Consider the following 23946-nt stretch of genomic DNA (forward strand, 5'->3'; position numbering starts at 1 on the left):
TACACCGCCTTCAGCAGTCGGATTGCAAACACATTCGGACAAAAAAAAACAAAACAACAACAACAACAACACGACGATCCTGTGGCAACGATATCAATCACCACCTCCACCAGTTAAACGTGAAGTCCTAAATGGCGGATTTAACAGCAGAGGCGGCTCATAATCCGTGAGAGCCCCGTGAAGGGAATAATGATTTGAATGTTCACGAAGCACAAGCACAAACACGGAAACTTTCAGGGTGTTCACTGTTCATGAAGGAGATCGGGAAGGCCGAGCACGTCGTACGTGACGTCATGCGTTAATGTGCGTGCTCCGAACATGGCATTGTGGATCCCTGGACAGCCGGTCACTGCCGTCGTGGTGGGTTTGTAAATACATGGACTCCGTTCCACGGATCCTCGTCGGACTCTGTTCTGTCAGACTTGCCGTGTGTTGCGTGTTCCGTGTGGTTCGTTGAGCTTGTTTTTACTCCTGGTGAATTCACTTTCCTCTCAGTTTTATAAATATGAACTCAGAGAGAGAGAGACGGTCCCGGTCCCGCCAATGTGATGTCCCTGTATAAAGTAACCGATGTGTGCTTTGTTAACTTCTGGAGGAATGAAGTTTCTCTCGAGTATCGTGATTTACTTGTTCTGCCACACCCTGTTCGTGCTGTGTTGTTATCTTTACAACCCTCACGGGATGAAGATCGACGTTTTTAAATTCATTGTACAAACATGGGGAAAAGACTTTGTTTTTCTTCAGGTTCGTGGTGGAAGCTCGAGCTAAATCCGACATTGTTTTTTAAGGATGGACAATGGTTCCGCATGAAGCCAAGATCAGTGTTGTGCCCTCAGAGGCGTCCAGCCCCAATTCTCAGAGGCGTCCGGCCCCAGCCCTCAGAGGCGTCCGGCCCCAGCCCTCAGAGGCGTCCAGCGCCGGCCCTCAGAGGCGACCGGCCCCAGCCCTCAGAGGCGACCGGCCCCAGCCCTCAGAGGCGTCCAGCCCCAGCCCTCAGAGGCGTCCAGCGCCGGCCCTCAGAGGCGTCCGGCCCCATCCCTCAGAGGCTTCCGGCCCCCATCCCTAAGAGGCTTCCGGCCCCCATCCCTAAGAGGCTTCCGGCCCCCATCCCTAAGAGGCGTCGGACCCCATCCCTAAGAGGCGTCGGACCCCATCCCTAAGAGGCGTCGGACCCCATCCCTAAGAGGCGTCGGACCCCATCCCTAAGAGGCGTCGGACCCCATCCCTAAGAGGCGTCGGACCCCATCCCTAAGAGGCGTCGGACCCCATCCCTAAGAGGCGTCGGACCCCATCCCTAAGAGGCGTCGGACCCCATCCCTAAGAGGCGTCGGACCCCATCCCTAAGAGGCGTCGGACCCCATCCCTAAGAGGCGTCGGACCCCATCCCTAAGAGGCGTCGGACCCCATCCCTAAGAGGCGTCGGACCCCATCCCTAAGAGGCGTCGGACCCCATCCCTAAGAGGCGTCGGACCCCATCCCTAAGAGGCGTCGGACCCCATCCCTAAGAGGCGTCGGACCCCATCCCTAAGAGGCGTCGGACCCCATCCCTAAGAGGCGTCGGACCCCATCCCTAAGAGGCGTCGGACCCCATCCCTAAGAGGCGTCGGACCCCATCCCTAAGAGGCGTCGGACCCCATCCCTAAGAGGCGTCGGACCCCATCCCTAAGAGGCGTCGGACCCCATCCCTAAGAGGCGTCGGACCCCATCCCTAAGAGGCGTCGGACCCCATCCCTAAGAGGCGTCGGACCCCATCCCTAAGAGGCGTCGGACCCCATCCCTAAGAGGCGTCGGACCCCATCCCTAAGAGGCGTCGGACCCCATCCCTAAGAGGCGTCGGACCCCATCCCTAAGAGGCGTCGGACCCCATCCCTAAGAGGCGTCGGACCCCATCCCTAAGAGGCGTCGGACCCCATCCCTAAGAGGCGTCGGACCCCATCCCTAAGAGGCGTCGTACCCTATCCCTAAGAGGCATCCGACCCCAGCCCTCAGAGGCGTCCAACCACCAATACAACCCTCAAAGGCTTCTGACACAACCCATCTTAGCTATACACAAGACAAAAACGAAAAATCAATTTGTTGAATGCTGCAAACAGCTTTCCTTATCTTTAAGGGGCTTGGGCTAATGCTTGGTTGGTCAGGAGAGAATGGGTAGTTGGAATATTTGCCAATGTTTTCCATTTAAAGCTGAATTATTTTAATTGTCACTTGATGAGTTATTTTCCTGGTTGTTTTGCTTTATTTAGGAGCGCATTGAGATTTGCAAGTGGAGACGAGGAGATGATGTGATATTAGGATTCAGCATTGGTGGAGGCATTGATCAGGACCCCAGCCAAAACCCCTACTCTGAAGACAAGAATGACAAGGTGTGGTGGAAATGCATCTACTATGACGACTACTTTAATAGCTCCAATTATTCACATCTTTGTTTACTAGAGAAACCTTTTGGTCCAAGGCTTCCTGACCCCCCTCCCCCCCCCCCCCTGAGCAGAGCTGACTTTTGACTGAAGGTGATTTGGGCAGGAATCTCAAACTTGTGAGGGTGCTGGCAATAACTCTCCTACCCTTCATAAAAAAAAAAACATAGGATGTTTAACTTCCACCAAACTAGTGCTAAAAGAATGGGTCCCCAACTTGGCATCCATCCAAGGAATGATACGCTTTATGATGCAACACCCTGCTCGTTAAGCACCAAGTATGTGGTATTTATCTTATTTACACAACGTTGTAAATACCATTCTTCTGCGTCGAGCTTTGCAACTTCACGGTTAAAGTTTTCTTTTCTGAGCAATTTTATGTTTTATTCAAATGGAGGACTTGAAATTCACTACTTGCAGCATTGAGTTTGTTTCTGTTAGCCTGATTTGAAGTTTACCGATCGCACACCCATAGCATTTGGAGAGTTGGTTGGTGTTGTATTGTGGTCACAGTGGACGGGGAATCATTGGAGGAAACAAAATGCGATGTTTTTTATTTTCCATATATGATAACGTGCCATGTATGGATATACAGTGGAGCCCATCTTGTACTTCCTGTAGGTAGTGTGGGTACAATAAATACCTCCACTTCACTGTGTGGATGAATTATGACGTCATTGGCAGAAGCTTATGTCTCATCACATGATGATAAAGTGCCCAGCATCGTGGGTTCTGCATGAACCCTTGTGGTTTCCCCTTGCTGTGTTCTATGGTCATGAATGAGAAGGTGTCAAGTCATTGTGCAATTCCATTTGGGAATTTATTTTGGTGGTGTCATGGTTGGAGCTTCCACTCCGAGTCTGGGAGGTCAGTGGTTCAAACTCCGGCTGAGTCGTACCAAAGACTTTAAAATGGTACATACTGCTTCTTTGCTTAATGTTCAGCATTTAAAAATGATAGAGAACAGACAAACAACCATAGGTTGGCAACCATTGCACATGCCTGATTGGCCTGATGGCTGCCTCTTGTGTAGGTGGAGACCATCAGGCCCAGTTTCTTATAAAGAAACTCATATTACCTCAAGGATTAATCGAATATCCTTGGTGGTTGGAGCGGTGGAAGACAAATCATTTGTGAATACACGGCTTTCAAAATGACGTATGAATGATAAATGATGCCTTTTGCATGTGTGCCGTGTATGTGGGTTTACATTGACTTGGTTTGGCTCGCAGGGCACTTTTAACTTGCTGATGTTAGCACAAATTCTGGAATTAAAATCGTCTTTCAAACATACTTTTTACCATTCAGAAGAAAGAGTGGCAATTTCAAAATCGCTTTCCATAATTGTTCTGTTCCTAAATGCAAATCGGACTCAAAATGTAGGACCATGAGAAATATCTGTGGATGAGAGTTGTAGAGTTCGTACCATTTCCTGTTAATACAATTAGCAAGTGGTGGCAGTGGTTATATATGTCTCTCTGTCTCTCTGTCTCACTCACTCACACACACACACCCTTCTCCTTTCACCAATCGATGCAAAAATCGTCCATTGACAAGCCCCAGATATGACCTTACTATCTGTGTTAAGAAGCATAAAGGTTTGGGTGGAACACCGCCCGTCTACGAGCCTTCAGCCTTTCACAGGCCCACATTGTCGGGAATTTTTGCAATACGTACTGTAAGATATCAACTTTTTGTATGAGTTGATCAGGAAGTTATTCAACTGTTTCTTTGTGCAAAGGTGCACCCCTTTCTCACAGGTACGCTTAAGGCCCAGTCACACCTTGACGTTTTAGCCAGCAATGGCAATGTATTAAAATGTATGTAAAACGCTGGCTTACGTTGAACTTTTGATGTTTTTTTTTTTTAAAGATTCGGACGTATTCATAACGACTTGGTCTTATGCATAACGTATTAGTAACAGACACAGAACGTTTCGTTGTGTTATAGATAACTTATACCAACGAATGCTGAACCTGTTGTTGGCCTACACAACCTATGTCCAACGATAGTCTAACTTATGCATAGCGCGCTGCACGCATCGCCGACGATGACGTGGCGTAAGTTATGAAAAGGCTGCCGCACAACGATTCAAATCATAACCACCACAGAAATGGAAGTGTCAACATCGCAGTCACACCTTGGCGATCTTGCCAGCGTATGCCGACCTCTGAAAAATGCGTTTAAAACGCTGGCGCACGTCCAATACGGTATGGGTAAGTTTGGTATACGTGAATAGAACGCTAAAGTACGCTATCATACGTTGTATTAAGTGGAGTACGTCTTGTAATTTTAAACATGTTGAAAATTTTACGACGTACTTGCCATATGACACACGCTCCGCATGCGATGGGAATAAGTTGTACGCACGATATGCGATCGTTGACACACATCGACACACGTTACTTGAAAGGTACTCATAAGTCGAAACGCGTCAAGGTAATGGTTAGCGTCAGTGTTCCAGACTCCCTGGGTTTTTTTTTTTCTTCGGTATGACGGTGTTCCGTGTAAAGTGTGGTTATGATTTAAATCGTTGAGCGGTAGCCTATTAATTATATTATATTATATTATAACCGCACAAGAAATCGAAGTGTCAAAATCACCATCATACCGAAGGAAGGAAGAAAAAAAAAAAACCAGGGAGTCTGGAACACTGATGCTTACCATTACCTTGATGTGTTTCGACTTATGAGCACCTTACAAGTAACGTGTGTCGATGTGTGTCACCGATTGCGTAACGTGAGTACAACACATTACTCATAGGTTAGACATAAGTTTTGGGTACGCTAAACATTACCTTGATGTGTTTCGACTTACGAGCACCTTACAAGTAACGTGTGTCGACGTGTGTCAACGATCGCGTGACGTGCCTACAACTTATGGCCAGCGTTATGCGGAACGTGTGAGTCATACGCTGGCATAAGTCTCAAAATTCCAAGCATGGAAAATTTGAGGACAACCGAAAAGTACAACGGTTAAAGCCAGCGTACAACGACGTATGGCAGTGTTTTTCAGCGTGCTCTCAATGTTATCAAAACTTACCCATAACGTATTCGACGTGTACCAGCGTTTTAGACAAATTTTCCAAAAATCGGCATAAGCTGGCTAAAACGTCAAGGTGTGACTGGGCCTTTACATGTACTTTCAGCTTCTTTAAATATATATTTTTAAAACATCTTGGGCAGGAGACATGAAAGACGTTCAGGCTACCCAAATTTACTTCGTTACTCGGGGTTTTTGCACATGAGCGCTGAGCAATCTGGGGAGGATTATGTCATTTTGAAAGTCTCGTATTATTGAGTAATGCCTTTTTGGGGAATTGTCTGTTTGATTTACGATGTTAAATTGAGGAGTCCTCACTTATCTTCCAATATGAGCACATTTGGGGAAAGGGGGGGGGGGGGAATGAATTGCATTATGCATGCACCAGAATGTAGTGGAGAAATTTTATAATTTTTCACTTCAGTTTCTATTGAACTGAATATGGAATTTTGAATCGCACATCTTTAACTTGATAAGCCTTCATGATCTGTGTTTTTGTTTGTTTGTTTGTTTGCTTGTTTGTTTTTGTTCCTCAAGTTTGTGTAATTGAAAATAGTCTCAGTTTCTGAAAATAATTAAAACTTTGGAGGTCATTACCAAATGCCACTCCACCCCAGGACATCTCTTGATTGGGCATCATTGCTTTGTAGGGTTGAGGAAAAAGACTGGATTTGGTTGAAAATTTGGAAGTAAAGTGGTGGTCCACAGTCATGTCATGAAAGTTGTGGGTTGAGAGAGATTGTGTAGAATGGTGAAAGTGGATGGGTTATGAACAAATCACTTGTATTAACTTTACTGCAATTTTGACTTTTACATTTTTATTGACCCACAGGGGGTGTTTGTCACGAAGGTTGCGCTCAATGGACCAGCAGATCGAGCGGGTCTTCGGGTAGGAGACAAGATAATGCAGGTATGTATAAGTATTCTGTTTGAAAAGTGTTATTGTTTGAGCATTTGTTAAAGTTGGTAAGTGTTTTATGAGATGCTGAATATTTCACGGTATTTTTTTGAGTTGAGAAAACTCTTCCTTACACATCCCCAGCAACAAACACCGTTTTACTTGAAACAAGTCTTCTTCTTTCATGTGCAGCACAAGGCTGCGGGGTAGCATTATTGGCTGAGGGTGCGGCCGTGCCGCTGATGCAGTGCCACCTGTAGGTTACGACAGGAATTTGTAATTCGGCCATGGTGCTGGTGATAGCTCACCTCCTCTTCACGAAGGACACAAAGGGATCTTTAATGTCCACCAACTAATGCCAGCAGACAGGATGCCATTTTATTGTCCATCGGAAGGACGGCGCACACATTGACGAATCATCCTGCCTGTAGATGACAGATTATAGCTGGGTCAGAATTCAAACCCAGGCTGGATGGCTTAGTTGTGAGTGTGCCATCTACCCCGCATCCTAGGCCATCCTACCAACCCTCTTGAAACAAAGAATTCCTTGCCCATTAGAACAATGGAGCCCTCTACCATACCGCAGGGTACAATGTGACATTAGCCAACCTCATAGTGGAGCAGTTTTTCTTTCATTCTCGCTGGGTCGACACCACTGTTTCGCCTCAAAATCATGTGACTGTTGCGTTGTCATCGTAAGTTGGACGGGGAAGAAAAGTGCAAAATTTAGCTTTATGTGATGGCCATTGAGGTGAGACTGGGAGCACAGGAACGAACGCAAGTCATGCCTTCCTTTGTGCGTGTGTGCGTGTGTGCGTGCGTATGCGTGCACGTGCGTTCATAGATACGTGTTCTGACTGGATGTGGTGCAGAGGTAGCGCACGTGTCATTGAACTGCCAAGTCCAGGTGTGATTCCTGACATGACCATAAACTCTCAGATTGGTGCTTTCCAGTGTGCTATCCCTTGAATGAATGTTAAGCTGAATGTCACAACTGCTGGCATTGGCCGGTGGACCTTAAGGATCCCATGTTGTCTTTCGTGAAGAGTGAGTGAGATTTTGCTGGAACCCCAAACAAGTCGCAAATTTCTACTTCAACGTTTTTTTTTTTGTTGCATTTTATTTTCTCCTGTATTTGTCACACGCCTTTTAAAACCATTTTGTAATCGATCTATTTCAGTGTAATCATAAGACCACTCATGCCATTGGAAGTTTCTGTAGTGTATAACTGTCCAAGGGCTGACAAGTTGGCCTCGACGTACGCACACTTACCCCTTAGCCTCTGTTTGAATCTGGACCCAGCTAAAAACGGTCATCCTGGTGTTTCACAGGCAGGAGTAGTGGATAAATGGGGTTTCTAAGGCAGCCATTCAAATGAATGGAGGAAAAAGGAAAAACTCTCTGAATCAAGCCCCAAAAAGCCCAAAATAGGAGACTGATTTCTTCCCCCTCCCATACAAATGAATGGGGAAACCTTTCTGACCCAAAGCCCAAAAGCCCAAAATAGGAGACTGATCTCTGCCCCATTGAGCAAATGTTAAACTGAGACTTACTGATTGAAGCACTTCTTTTCTTTCATATATTTCATTCCTTTCAAAGAGTGATCCAATGAATATTTGCCCATGTTCATCTTTCCGTAATAAATTAATTTTCCTTTTACATTCATCACCATCGAGTATATTCACAAAGATTACTTTGGAACTTGGTTCTTGGTTTGGTTTATGTGTCTTTGATGAGCAGAAATAAAATGATAAACTTCTCTCAATGCTCTTGTTTGATCACCTCCTGAGCCACATATCATTTTGAGATTGTAGTAAATTGTTTTTCCATTGTTCAATTGATAACCATCAAAGTTGTCAGTCCATTCAAGGATATTTTTTTTCTTTATAACCTCCAACTTATTGGTTCATGAGCACCAGCCAGAGTGACCACTATATTCGTTATGTCTGTGTGTCTGTCTGTCCAGAGCATAATTTCGATCTTGATGAAACTTGGTTATGTGTTCTATATCAATGTCTAGTTGTGTTTTCCTGGATGAGGGTGTGCTACGCCCATTGTGGGTGGAGCCACGCCCCAAAAATAGCCATTTTTAGGGGGTAGTCGGATTTAAAATCTATCTTCTCCGAGGGAATTGACTGAATGGAATGGGTTCTTCAGTATTTGAATAGCAAAATGAATTACCTAAAACTTGTCGTTGTCCGATTTTTCATTTTTGTCCCAAGGTCAAGGTCACAAGGTCAAAAACTTAGAAAATTGCGAATTTTGACATAAAAATCATACGACTGCCTAAACTTTGAGAGCTAGGATGACAATATTTTTTATGCATAATATTGAGGTCATTCCCCACCCAAAGTCTTGAAATCATTTTGCTCTTTCTCGAACACCTTGCCCGTGGCGCCCCTTTCAAGTTTGTTTTTACGCTGATTTCATCAAAGTATGGAATAATCCGAGGAGTGCGAAATGCCATATAGCCGATATGACGTTATATTGTTCCTGGAATGTTCCAGAGGAAGTTTTGCACCAAAGGTCATAATCCTTGACCTTTGACCTTTAAAGGCCACAAAGGTCAAATTTTCAAAGTTGTGGGCATCAAACCGGGTTTTCGACCTTCTTTGATGAACTAACTCCAATAAGCTATAGCACGTATCCTGTTTCCTTATTTTAATGTCCACAACATTGTTTTGTGACCTTTAAAGGTTATGCAAAGGTCAAATTTTGAAAGTTGTTGAACGAAACTGGGTTTTTGACATTTTGCAGCGAATCACCTATCACCCGTACCACATCATGTTGATCATTTTTATAACTTGATCAAAAATGATCACATTGTCTCATCCTTGACTTCTGAATCAATCTACATCATCAAATACCGCTCGTGGACCATTATCGTCTTCAGACTTGTTTGTAATTAAATTTATCCGCTTATTTGTTTTATCTACTTTTACCCTGATTATTTCTTCAATCAGACTTATTTAATATTTCTCACATCCTTTGTTTCCCATTTAAATACCAAGGCTGATTACATCTCCACTCTTTGGTTTGGTTATTGCTTGGTTCTATTAGGCCATGGGCCAGATATGGTCCACGTGCACCCCCCCCCCCACAACCCTTCGACCCCATATTTTTCTGAAGCCTTAGGGTCCCCTGAGCATGAATTCAACTGGTAACAGTTGGCTGGTATGTTGGCTGAATTCAACTGGTTGGCATGTTGGCTGAATTCAACTGGTAACAGTAACCAACACCAGTTGGCTAGGTGTGGGTACCTCTCTCACCTGCCATGGCACCTCAGCAAAAGCTTTCTGCGACTCATTGGGACTGACTCAATCGGTCAACTTCCCGACCCGGATCTCAACCAATGGTACTCCATCTCTTCTGGATCTGATTTTGACAAATTTCCCTGACAATATCTGCTGCTCTTCCTTCGCTCCAATTGGTTCTTCTGACCACGTCCTTGTTAAAGTGGACATCTCTCTGGCTGTTATCAGAGAACCACCTCACCGCCGTCGAGTCTGGCATTTCACTCAAGCCGACTGGCAGGGTCTCCGAGCAGCCATCAAACTTACAGACTGGTCTCCTATCACTACTTTCTCAAACATCAACTCATCCTGTGAATTCTTTCAAAGAAACTTGCTCTCCCTCATGCACAGATTTATCCCCTCTCGTGTTCAGTTGTCTTACCCTTCCTCCCGCCCTTGGTTTACTGAAGCTTGTGGCGAGGCAGTTGTCCTGAAACAACTTGCCTTTGCCTCATGGAAAGCAAACCCAACTGAGGGCAATCTCAGTTCTTTCCACAAAGCTCGGAACAAGTGTGTATCTACCCTCAGGAGAGCCAGAAAACAACATCTTTCTCATCTCAAGTCTGAACTCTCAAACCTCTCTCCCTCCTCAAAATCCTGGTGGCGTTTAATCAAATCTGTTTCCGATGTATGTTCCCCCTCCAATCCCCTCCCTTACCTCAAATGGCCGCACTGCTGATTCCACACGTGATAAAGCTGAATGTCTAAACTCGGTGTTTGCAGCTAAATCTTGTGTCCTAAACCCATCACTATCTCTACCCACTTTACCCAGTCGCACCCAACTGTCCCTGGACTCTGTATCCTTTTCTCCTGACAAGGTGGAGAGCTTGCTTTCAAACCTCGAGTCAGATTCTGCAACCGGTCCAGACGGCATCAGCCCACGTGTCCTCAAAGCCTGCTCTTCTGCTCTTGCTCACCCTCTCTCTGTTCTATTCACCCTCTCATTTGCCCAGGGTCATCTGCCATCTGCTTGGAAATCTGCTAACATCACTGCCCTGCATAAAAAGGTGCAAAAACAGATCCCTATAACTACAGACCAATCAGCCTTCTCCCAATCATCAGCAAGGTGATGGAATCCATCATCGCCTCAGATATGAAATCCTTCCTCTTCTCCAATGGCTTGATTTCCAATCATCAATTTGGTTTCAGACCAGGTCACTCTACCCTGGATATGCTGCTTCTGCTCTCCCATCAATGGATGGAGGTCCTCAATGCCAGACAGGAAATCCGAGCCGTATCCCTGGACATATCACGTGCTTTTTGACACAGTCTGGCACCCTGCCCTACTCACCAAACTCTCTTCCCATGGTATTCAAGGCCATCTCCACTCATGGCTCGCAGACTTCCTCTCCTGTCGCAGTCAACGTGTGGCCCTAAATGGAGTTCTTTCATCCCCTCTTCCTGTGCAGGCTGGAGTTCCTCAAGGTAGCGTTCTGGGCCCTGTTCTTTTTCTGGTTTTCATCAATGATCTCTCGGACTCTCTGGAAAATCCTCTATTTCTCTTTGCCGACGACTCCACCCTCTGCCGTACCATCTGTCATCCCTCAGACCGGCAAGCAGCAGCTTCTTCGCTCACTGCAGATCTGGATAAAATCACAAACTGGTCCAACACGTGGAACATGTCTTTCAATCCAGACAAATCTCACACTCTCACTATGTCTCTTCGAAAGGACCGTTTACAAAACCCCCCCATCCACTTTCTCAACAATCCTCTGGAAGAAGCCTTTTCTTTCAAGCTTCTCGGTCTCACTATCTGCCATGACCTTTCCTGGGAAAGTCACATTTCCAACCTCGCCTCAAAAGCCAGTCGCCGACTGGGAATCCTCCGTCGTGCTAAGTCCTTCCTCGGCCCTCTTGAGCTCCTGACCACTTACAAAGCTTTTGTCCGTAGCCTGATGGAGTACTGCTCTCCCCTCTGGGCTGGTGCTCCTGCCTCCCACCTTTCTCGGCTTCACGCTGTCGAAACCAGGGCATTTAAGATCATCGGCATCTCCCGCAATGAAGCTGAGTCTTTGGGCCTCTCACTCAATCACCGCAGGTTGGTCGGTGGTCTTTCTGTCTTCTACCGACTCCTCTCCAGCCTTGCCCCCCCTGCTCTCTCAGCGATTTGTCCCCACCACATTTCCACAGGGCGCTCAAGGTCCGCCAACAACCCCCTTCTGGTAAAACTACCAAAATCACGAATCACTGCTCATCTTCACTCTTTCATTCCTCTTTTTTCCCGCCTTTGGAATAAACTTCCTCACTCTGTTCTTTCCCATTCTTCCCTCCAGGCTTTCAAAACAGCTGTTCACCACCACCTCTTATCTTCCCCCATCCAAATCCTCGATCTTTTCTACCCCCGATAATCCACCCAAGCCCACTTCCTTCATTTCTCCTACTTTCCTTCCTGAAAGTCCCTGAAATGTCCATCTTCTCTTCGCCATGTTCCACGTCCCATCCCCATCCCTCTCCCTTCCACAGTTCACCTAATGTGTCTGTTCCCCACTGTTTTGTCCCTTCCACTCCCGCCCCTCTTGTCTCATGCCTCCTTGCTGTGAGTTGTGTGTTAGCTCTCATACGAGCCTCGACCAAGGTATACAAAAAAAAAAAAAAAAAAAAAACAGTGAATAAACTGGGACTCACTATCCATTTTTCTAACCATTTCTGACGGTACCCTCAAAATGTCAACTTTTCCTCAGTTTCGCACATAAAAAAATCCCCTGACTGATAAGATCTCTGCAGTTGCCCAATAAGCATTAATATTAACAAATTATATATCAAATGAAAGATTATCACATGCAGATTTTCAAAATAGAGTCATCTGTCAAATATAATAGCGTTATGTTTGTCCCAAGAAGTGATGAAGAGGAGTACCTCACTTTTCCTTTTGACAACTCAGATTCAACTCAGATATCTGAAATAATAACGGATATTCATGCTCATTTTACCTGACACAAACAAATAAATATTTCTATGATATCACAAATTTTACTACCTTTCCATTGATACCAAAATTGTCCCACACCAACTAAAGATGTACCAGGTATTGCGTCTTAAACATAAGTACATCACTGTTGCAACACCCAACATGTAGTCCACCAGCAAGACGTAAGACTCAGAAAATATTCCTTACTTCACATATAGAATATAAATTATAAGTTTATTTAAGAAAAACAATTGAAGCTTATTATGTCATGTCCACAAAATGTCATTGTGCATGGATTATGCATAATATTCATTATCGCTGTCGTCATCACTCTCCAATGCCTGCTCTATATCATCAAATGCATCCATATCTGAATCCTCATCAGAGTCAGTGTTGTCAGGTGTGACTTCAGCAATGTCAGCAGTTGCCGTGGGAGGACATCTCCTTCATACCACAGAGGATCAAGGTTACCATCCTTTTCCTCCCAACCATGTCCCTGACTGGCCTTCGGAATCTGTGGTTGTGGAATTTGCGCGGTCTTCCAAATCCGTACTTGGTGGTTTACTCTCCGAATGTGCTGGGTAAGAGCTCACTTACAAGGTGGTAAGTTAGCCATATCCACATTCCAGTCATTGACCATCCCATAACAGAGTACAAAACTGTACAAGAATGCTTGCGTGCTGCTGAAGAGGCCACCAGAGAAGTTGGACAGCCTTATGTCATTACTGCATTTGACTTGGGAGTTTGCATGAAGGCCTACCCATTAGTGTGGAACTCACCAGACAAGTATGAGAGCCACATAATTCGAATTGGTACATTCCACCTCGTATGTGCTTATATGAAGATGATTGCCAAAAAGATGGCTGGGTCTGGGTGAGCAGATGGTCTCCTAGAAGCAGGACTAATCAGTGGAGGATCTTTGGGTGGTGTGATGTCGGGGAGGCACTACGACAGAGCCCTACATTGTCACAAGATTATGTTGGAATGTCTTGAAAGATTGCTCATAGAGGAGTACCTCAAAGATAAAAGCACTGTTGATCTGTTCTCATCTTTCTCTGATGAATCATCAGATAAGCTACGTGCCCAAGTATATTCCTGCAGCCAAGATACTTTGAATGCTGTCTTGATGGACAATTCCATTGTCCAATTCATAGAGCAGTATGTAGAATTCAAAAAGGAGTTGCAAATGGACGTTTGGGGAAGACTGCCCAGCTATGGTTGTCATACATGGACCATGTCTGTTTAATTCTATCACACCTTGAAGCCGTAAAGACAAACAACTTTCTTTTACATGCTGCATCCATCATTCGCATGACGTCTCTCTTCAGTTTCGGTGGACAGAACTATGCAAGGTATCTGACATATTTCTGTGTGTTCATAGCTAATAATAGACAACTCACACCCAGGGGCAGTATCACTGATCAAGAGAGGAGCTATCAGTGTCGCATGCTCTTTTATCCCTGGCAATCGTTGTGCAGTGGATAAAACCATGGAGGAGACCTTCATGAGGCACGCTAAGTCACATGGTGGTGCTGGAACCAGTGCAGCAGGTACATCTGGATTACTCACCAACTACCAGGCCTAGCAGAGATGGGTTAGGTCGTTAGGACAACACATGCAAGGTCTCTTCATGTTGATGCTACACTTGGAATGGCTCACATGTTGGACAGTGGAGAGGGAACAAAGCATCGTGATACATGTCCCGACAGAGGTCACAAAAGGAGAGAAGTTGGTGAAAAGGGCCAAAGATGCCATCGGAAGTTTTCTTAATCCTTTCAATATAGAGACATATGATCAATTGTTGATACTCTCATCAGGAAGTGCTGCATCTGATGTTGTTTCAGACGATGTTCTAAAGGCTGAAGCAGTGAAGCTATTGGTGAAAAAGCACGGGATGAATTTATTGAAGCTCGACTGAAGAATAGTAAAGATTTATTTTAGCCTGTGAAGAGACTGAACCTCAAAACTCTGAGTGACATGAACAAGGTATCTAAGATGAAGACAACCAAGAATAAGGTCATACAGTGCAAGCAACAGGGTAATGTAGCCTTTTCAATGGTGAAGTTGAGGCGAGTGCACGCGGTGGAACTGCAGACAAGGGGGCTCGGGTCCGAGGCGAGAAGGACGGCGGTCGGCGACGATGTTACGGTGTGGGGGATCGCTCGTCTCGTCGCGGGACCCAAGCCAGCCAGCCACTCCACTCCCCCAGGGCATCAACAATCTCCCTTTCCCCCATGCTGAGATAGTGCAAAAGGGGCCCCATTCCCACCCCCTCCACCACAAGTGGTGCCAACGAAACCCGCCAAGGAGCACGGAGTCGGGGCACAGCTGCGCGGCCACATTTGCGACTCGCCCGCCAACGCATCACGAGGATGCGGGTAGGACCCCCCCCCCCCCGGTCTCACGGACCTGGCCGCTCCTCTAGGTCCCACGCACATTTGGCCTACAGGCCTGTCTGCCTCCTTGTCTATGAGGGTGGCTTCTTTCCTTTGCTTTTGTGTAAATGTGTGTTGGCGCCGTCTGTGAAGTAGAACTGTGTAAGTGTTGCCGTGTGTGCGCGTAGTCGGTATTAACTCTGCGTCGTTGTTGCTTTTATTGTTTCGGTTGCTTTACGTGCATTTTGACTATGGCTGTATATACGTGCTTTCCGTGTGCCGGGAAATAAATGTGCATTGTGTGAACTGTTTTCCCGTTTCGCTTCGTCTTTTCTCGAATTGAATCTCCATCCTGCTTCACGTAAAGGGTTCGTAGTGGGTGCAAAACGCCTAGTAAATAATCTGAACCATCGAGGTCGACGATAACACCGCTCGGTTATCCCGATAGTACGGAACAGGCCACCCAAGCGGCTCGTGTCCGGAGTCGACCTGCGGCGAGGTACGATCGCCCGGTTTACCTCTGAGTGGGTACTTAGGTAGGTCGAGTTTGGTGAACAACCCTATCCTACGCGGGTGGCCGATTGGCACGATTGTGGTGAGCTCGAAAGGCCCACCCGTGACTGGCTCCGGGCGATAGTTCCCGGAGGGTCACGACTGAATTGTCCGTCCGGTGGGCGACGTGCAGCGATTCGAGTTACGTGGCCGTTCGCATGCCGGCGGGCGCGAATTCGTAACAGTATGAAGGAGATGTCCTCCCACGGCAACTGGCTGACATTGCTGAAGTCAGACCTGACGACACTGACTCAGATGAGGATTCAGATATGGATGCATTTGATAATATAGAGCAGGCATTGGAGAGTGATGACGATAGCGATAATGAATATTATGCGTAATCCATGCACAATGATATTTTGTGGACATAACATAATAAGTTTCAATTGTTTTTCTGAAATAAACTTATAATTTATATTCTTTATGTGAAGTAAGGAATATTTTCTCAGTCTTGCGTCTTACTGGTGACTACATGTTGGGTGTTGCAACAGTGATGTACTTATGTTTAAGACGTAATACCTGGTACATCTTTAGTTGGTGTGGGACAATTTTGGTATCAATGGAAACGTAGTAAAATTTGTGATATCATAGAAATATTTATTTGTTTGTGTCAGGTAAAATGAGCATGAATATACGTTATTATTTCAGATATCTGAGTTGTCAAAAGGAAAAGCGAGGTACTCCTCTTCATCACTTCTTGGGACAAACATAACGCTATTAAATTTGACAGATGACTCTATTTTGAAAATCTGCATGAGATAATCTTTCATTTGATATATAATTTGTTAATATTAATACTTATTGGGAAACTGCAGAGATCTTATCAGTCAGGGGCTTTTTTATGTGCGAAACTGAGGAATAGTTGTCATTTTGGGGGTACCGTCAGATATGGTTGGAAAATGGATAGTGAGTCCCAGTTTATTCACTGTTACCAGTTGAATTCATGCTCAGGGGACCCTAAGGCTTCATAAAAACATGGGGTCGAAGGGTTGTGGGGGGGGGGGGGTGCACGTGGACCATATCTTGCCCATGGTCCTGAGTTCAAGCCCCGTTGGGCCACTGAATTAATACACCAGGGGGTTGACTCAGCCTGTCATCCCTCCGAGGTCGGCGAAATGAGCACCAGTATACTGGGCCGGTGTATACCCTGGTTAAAATTGGTGTACCATATCCCTGTGTCGTAAGAGGCGACCAGGGTTGCGTCAGGAAGGGCATCCGGCGTAAAACATGTGCCAAATCACGATGCGGATCATACGGATGATCCGCTGTGGCGACCCCTAACGGGAGCAGCCGAAAGAAGAAGAAGATATATATATATATATATATATATATATATATATATATATATATATATATATACATACATACATACATACATACATACATACATACATACATACATACATACATACATACATACATACATACATACATACATACATACATACATACATACATACATACATACATACATACATACATACATAATCAATCATATCCTCATATACATCACTTGTCTTGATTTCGAAGATAAAACTATCTGTATCCATCTATCTATAATTCCAGCAATCTCTGTGTGTGTGTCTGTCTGCTACCGCCGTTTCTCGACAACCACTGGTCCGATCTAATTGAAACTTGCCAGGAATATTGCTGGGGCCCCACGGATGTGCCTTTTCATGGATTGATGTTAATCAGACAAGCACTTCCCAAGTTACGGCCATTTATCTGCCAACCAATGACAGGACACGGTGTTATGACATCACGAATGACGTCACAATTGGTTTTTTTTTTGCACGATTGACGTCACAATTCTTCTTCTTCGTTTGATATGACATCACAATTGACGCTGGGGACCTGAGTATGTGCCTTTTCAATGTTTGATGTCTTTCTTCTTCATCCGTTTCAGCTGTTTCACGTATTTCCCAAGGTTTGAAAGCTGTTTTTTCCCAAGGTTAGAATTAATTTTTCAAATTCTTAATTAATCCCAAGGTTTGAATTTTCCCAAGGGAAACAGCTGTTTCCCAAGGGTTTGAAAGTTGTTTTTTCCCAAGGTTTGAATTCATTGTTGTACTTGGTCGACATTTCTGAATACATTTACAGAGAAGGGGGGGCGAGAGAGGGGGGCGTCACAATTCAAGAGAGGGGGAGAGAGGGGGGGGCGAGAGAGGAGGCGTCACAATTCTTCTTCATTTGATATGACGTCACAATTGACGCTGAGGACCTGAGTATGTGCCTTTTCAAGGTTTGATATTAATCGGACAAGTGGTTCCCAAGTTACGGCCATTTATTTGCCAGCCAATGACAGGACACGGTGCTATGACATCACAAATCCTCTTTTTTTGCACGATGGACGTCACAATTCTTCTTCTTCTTCTTCGTTTGATATGACGTCACAATTGACACTGGGGACCTGAGTATGTGCCTTTTCAACGTTTGATATTCTTCTTCATCCGTTTCAGCTGTTTTCCAGGTGTTTCCCAAGTTATGGACATTTATGATACGGTTGGTCCGAACTAATTGAAACAATGCCCCAATCCAGTCGTCGTTTACGAGAGCGAAGGAACGAAGCTGCACCTACGGGCACGCACCTACAGTCCTGCACTAGTATATAACAATGACACATTATCCTTGTACTTTGATTTTAAATTATTATAGTAATAGTCATTCATTAACGACTTTGACAAGTCAAGAATTGATGTTCCTATATAAATAGGTTTATCCATTTCAATACTCTCTTTTTTTCAAATGAATAGCACAAAAGTTCTCTGAAAACACCTCCGTACGCTCAAAACTTGGTCTATTAATTAACTTTGAAGCCTGTTTCCAAGATGTAGCAAGTCTTGTGTTTTGTCGATTCCGAACATTTTCCATCGTCTTTCCAAATACAGCATTATTCATTAATTTATAAAAGTCCTTCTCAAAATCTGTTTTTGCTTTTGTTCTCATTTTTGTATTAAAATCAATATACTTCTTTCACCAATGACTGTTTACATTTCAAAATTCGATGAATTTTTCTCACTCAACCCAGCAGATAAATATTGTCTCAAGTTCCTTTGATGCAAAACAACTTTCTTTATAGTGTAGTTGATAGTAGAAAAATCTTGCAAATTATGATACAAGCATCAAATTTGGCATTTCTGTTCCGCAGGGCTTTCTGATCAAAATCTGCCCGATTGGCCATTTGAAAATCCAAATTTTGAAAAATTTGAAGAAAAAAAAAAACTTCAAAAAAATTTGAAGTCACAGCTGGCTGAAATTCTTGAAGCGCAAGTGAACATCCCAGACAGAGAACCAAGGGGAGATGCAGTCATCATTGATGGCTCAGCACTTATAAATGCCCTACCTCCACGCACTTCAAAGATATTTGATGACTGCTAAAGTAGACATCATCCCAAAGGTGGAATCCTATGGTGCCAGGTACGAGAGGGTGGACGTAGTGTTTGATGTGTACAAGAAGTCAAGTCTGAAGTCCCAGGCAAGGTCGAAAAGGGGGAAAGGAATCAGAAGAAGAATGACAGGAACCAGTAAGACCCCAAGTAACTGGAGAAGCTTTCTTCGAGATGACAGCAACAAGACTGAGCTGTTTCACTTCCTTGCAGAAAAGATGTGTGAAGCACAGATGATGAGCACAGTCATTGTCACAAAAGGAGAAGATGCCATTAGCAACACAAGGAAGTCACTGGATGCTGTGTCTCCATGTTGTCATGAAGAAGCTGACACTCGAATATTTATACAAGCCAGGGATGCAACGGCAGATGGTAGCAAGTCCATTATCATTAAGGCTAATGATACAGACGTACTAGTCATAGCAATATCGGTACTGCCATCCTTACAGGAACTACATCTTGAGAACATGTGGATTGCCTTTGGCCAAGGAGCCAATGCGTGATGGATTCCAGTCCATGAGGTAGTTTCTGCAATAGGGCCTGAGAAAGCTAGAGGGATCCCATACTTCCATGCGTTCACTGGATGTGATGTCATGTCTGCCTTCCGCGGTAAAGGGAAGAAAACTGCATGGCAGACTTGGAACGTCTTTCATGATGTTTCTGAAACATTCACCAATCTCAGCCAGCATCCCACATTGATTCGTGATCTTGACTTTTTTGAAGTTTTTTTTTTCTTTCAAATTTTTCAAAATTTGGATTTTCAAATGGCCAATCAGGCAGATTTGATTAGAATCCCCTGGAGAACAAATGTGCCAAATTTGATGCTTGTATCATCATTTGCATGATTCCTCTCAAAAATTGCTGTTATCTGCCCCACTATTATCATTTAATGTAGTCAGTAGTTTTTCTGTAGATTTACCTTTTATATTAAATGACTGTTGGTAATCACTTAACCATTCTTTTCTTGGACTTTCTTTATCAGGAGCATAGTGTAGGTCCTTGTTTGTTATGGAGTTCTTCTGGATATTTCAAATCAACCTCAAAATAATATCCAACTTCAGTTTCATCCAATTCTTTTTGAGAGGAGACAACAATGTCTTGTAAAACTTTTTCATAATGTTTTTCTTTAACCCAATTAAGTTTTCCATAAGGTAAAGATTGAGACATAGCCCACACATACAAATTGTTAGCATCATAACACATCAGGTAAGAGTTGTCCTCATTCTTATTATAACAGGAAGATATTTGTTATTTGCTTTAGCATATCTCTTGGAACATACTTGAGATATTCCTCCTCTTTTAGCATTCTCTATCATTAAAAGCATATCTTTATCACTGATTAATTCCAAATTTAGTTTTGTCATTTTTAACATAGTACTCCAAGCCAAACCCGGGCTGTGTAATAGCGAACGGGGTCTAATCCATTAGAATTTTTATTATGACAGACTGTTCTAAAAGTTTCAAACACATCAGCCAAAAACAATACATCAGTTTTAAGATACAAATCATGATATTCTCCAAGATTCTTTATATTAAACATCTCCCAAACCTTTTTTAGCTTGTGTATAATCTCTCTCGGAAATATGAGTTTTATTCAACTTGCCATAGAAACTTTCCCTTGAAGGAAGTTGTATTTCTTTAAACTTCTCAAATGAATCCATATACTCGTACGGATATATTCCCTTTTGTGATGAGAGATCAATCTCTTCTTGATTTGAGAAATGTGATTTAAGATTCGGTAAGTTTTTAGATCCTTATGGAGGATCTCTAAGTCTTACTTCCGTTGTTGTTCTTCATCTTCTTCTTGTGGACTTTTTTGTTTCACAGCCTACAGTTTTCATCGAAACTTAGCATATACAGTCATGCGCCAATTAATGACGGGGTTACGTTCTGAGAAACGCGTCGTGAAGCGACATCGTCGTCGTGCGAACATCTTTTTTTTTTTTTTTCAAACATTGTACTTTCACAAAACTAGACACCTCGGCTATATGGTGTAGCCTATTGCTCCTCGGATACAAACCTGTGCAGCATGTTACTGTACTGAATACTGTCGGCAATTGTAACACACATCCAAGAGAGACGGAAGACACGTTAGTTTTACCTTTGTGCTGTTCATGACGGCCATCGGTGTTGTTAGCAGAAGCTTACAATCTCCTCTCGCATTGATTATAGAAAGATGAATAAATAGCGTTTGGATTTTATAAATACGTAATCATTGCATCGATGTTATAATTTACAAAGGAAGAAACGAGCACTTGTCAATTGTGATATATATTTTCGGAACAGTGCGATTTTTTTTTTGAACAACATAAAAAGCTTCACTAAAACAAATCGGTGTTTTAATTTCGACTAACAACAACGATTTATTCGCGGAATTCTTCAATTCAAAGGTAATTTACTTGCGAGAAGGTAAACGTGGAAACATTGGTTCAGTTTGAAAGCCGATTTCCTTGAATCCCGATTTAGCACGACCCTGCTTTTTTCGCCATGACATTTTATGGACCTCAACGATCGCATTATAACAGGGCCACACTGTCGTTTTATTATCATTATGAGGTATTATGTACTGTACAGTGTTCATAATTGTATGTGCTATTTTTATACGACTGGCAGCGCTACGTCGGCTGCATCACTCGGCGATAGGAATTTTTCAGCTACATTTTTTTTTTCATTTTTTTTTTTCAGATCTGGCAGATCCGTCGTATATGCGATCCGTCGTTGCCCGGAACGTCGTTAAGTGGCGCATGACTGTATATGTAAAAATACCCTGCGCAGACAGTAACCATCTCCGATTTTGAAAATTCCTCCTAGAAAAAAAGTTATGACGTCAAAATATCTCCACTAATGGTAATCGCACAAAAAAATTATCTCTGAAACTAGGCAAGCTTTTTGAAATATGTTTGCGGGAATCGAACAGGGCATTAGCAGAGATGAATTACCGTACATATGATACATCACTATGACGTCACATCAATTTTTATGACGTCATTCCTATTTTTGACTTTTTTTGTTTCACAACCCAGAGTTTTCATCGGATATTTGTGAAACTTGCCATGTATATGCAGAAAGCCCAAGCGCAGGCAGTAACCATCTCCGATTTTGGAAATTCTTCCTTGAAAAAAGTTGACATCATAATATCGCCGCTCATGGAAATCGCCTATACCATTATCTCCGAAACTCGGCAAGCTGTTTGAATTTTGTTTGCGGGAATCAAGCCAGGCATTAGCACAGATAATTTATCGCAAACCTGATGCATCACCATGACGTCATATTCGTTTTTATGACGTCATCATTAAGAGGAAGAGGATCTTAGCTCATTTGAGCTTGTTAATATTTGATGCTAAGCTAGATAATGGACTTGCCATAAACTTATATGTGTCAAGAAATCTGATATGGGTTATGGGGGATGTATTTTTGATCTTTGTTAGGAATGGCAGAAATATTTCCAGATGTCTTTGAAAGTTCATTTATAAATAGATGTGTGTCATAGTGAGCGTTGTTGTGAAGAAAGACAGGAATAAAGTTTGGAGACTTGTAATTAAGATTACAACGGGAATGAGCTGGACCTCTATATTTACCAGTAAGATGACAGTGATCCCTAACCTTGGCCTCTCCCTCAATTTTCTCCTCACAAATATGACAGATACTGTTCTTTCTAAATTCCTTTTTCTCTTCCTTTGTTAATGACATCTCTATTATAATACCAAGCTTGCACACTAAAAACTCGGCTCGCCGTCACACGATCCCTATGAAATTGCTGTGGCACTTAGCGGACATTGCGCCAATGTTTGGGAAGTCTTGGCGTTCCATAGTACCACTTGCATTTTGCACAATGCGTATTTTTGTCATTCCCCGTGTACGGTCTGTCATCTGCTACCAGCTATGTTGTACTGCTATCCCGTGCATGTGCACGGGTATTGCTCGTTGGTTTATAATACCAAGCTTGCACACTAAAAACTCGGCTCGCCGTCACACGATCCCTATGAAATTGCTGTGGCACTTAGTGGACATGCCGACAATGTTTGGGATGTCTTGGCGTTCCATAGTACCACTTGCATTTTGCACAATGCGTATTTTTGTCATTCCCCGTGTATGGTCTGTCGTCTGCTACCAGCTAAGTTGTACTGCTATCCCATGCATGTGCACGGGTATCGCTCGTGACATTGGTTTATAGGTTTTCACCATTATTTCTCTTAGTCTTATACAATCTTTTTCCAATTGTCTTACAAACTCCTCTGAGGCATCTTGTCCTCTATAAAGTTCTAACTTGTTGTATTCATCACCAACAGATGTTTTGATATAATAACAGAAACCACAAGGAGTATGTTTTTGATATTTATTTGTATATGATTTATTTGGATTTGGAGAAAGAGTATCTATCTTTTCAAGGATACTTTCAAAATCAGCATACCGGTAAATCACAAACTGATGTTTTATAGATTTGTTAAAACCTTTGAATGATATGTTTGAACCTGCTTTTGGTAAATTGATTACAGTTGATTTATGATTACTACAATATTGTGAATGTTGATTTAATCGTTCTTTTGTGTGAAAGGAGTTGAGACATCTCTTACAAGGATACGTTTTACATTTTCTCTTGTATAGTTGTGATTTGGTTAATCTTGATAAATTTTTGATGAAAGCATAATGTGATTTTTTTTTCCTTTGAAGTGAAGTAGAGATGGTCAATGTGTTTCATCATTTTTGTAGTTGTTTGAAATTTTTAATATCTGAACTTTGTTTGTATCCGTTAATCCATATACATTAACAGATAGATTATTCATTTTCTCAAATTTAGGAATATCTCTCAATGGCATTGGAAACTTTAAATCTTTAACATTTAATGTATTCTCGTATTTCTTAGAATGTTTTTTTTTTATAAGAAATACGAGAATCCCTTTCAGGATTCCATTGTGGAGGATGTAAGTGAGCAAGAATAGACCATAGAAAATATTTCTTATCTTTGTTTTGAATAACAGCCACTTTCTTAAGTTTTATCTCTTTTGGTAAATCAATATAAGAAGAAGCTTGAAGAGGATCTGATTTTAAGATGTGTATATCTAAAAAGATTATTTTTC

At 43.1% G+C, this 23946-nt stretch overlaps 1 protein-coding gene across 2 annotated transcripts in view; it reads left to right on the forward strand.

The window, feature by feature from the left end:
* The first annotated feature begins 65 nt into the window (after positions 1-65).
* TAX1BP3 (Tax1 binding protein 3) overlaps positions 66-23946 on the forward strand; it is a 44270-nt gene continuing 20389 nt past the window's right edge. Inside the window, exons 1-3 of one of the 2 annotated variants that reach the window (XM_085869225.1) lie at positions 66-360; positions 2244-2363; positions 6289-6366. In XM_085869225.1, coding sequence (XP_085725351.1) covers positions 319-360; positions 2244-2363; positions 6289-6366 — 240 coding nt within the window. In that variant the 5' untranslated portion in view covers positions 66-318. The other variant, XM_085869224.1, reaches the window with a different exon arrangement.

Source organism: Eptatretus burgeri, chromosome 2, assembly GCF_056783735.1.
Source record: "Eptatretus burgeri isolate ZD-2024b chromosome 2, Ebu_testis_v1, whole genome shotgun sequence".
NCBI classification, from domain to species: Eukaryota; Metazoa; Chordata; class Myxini; order Myxiniformes; family Myxinidae; genus Eptatretus; species Eptatretus burgeri.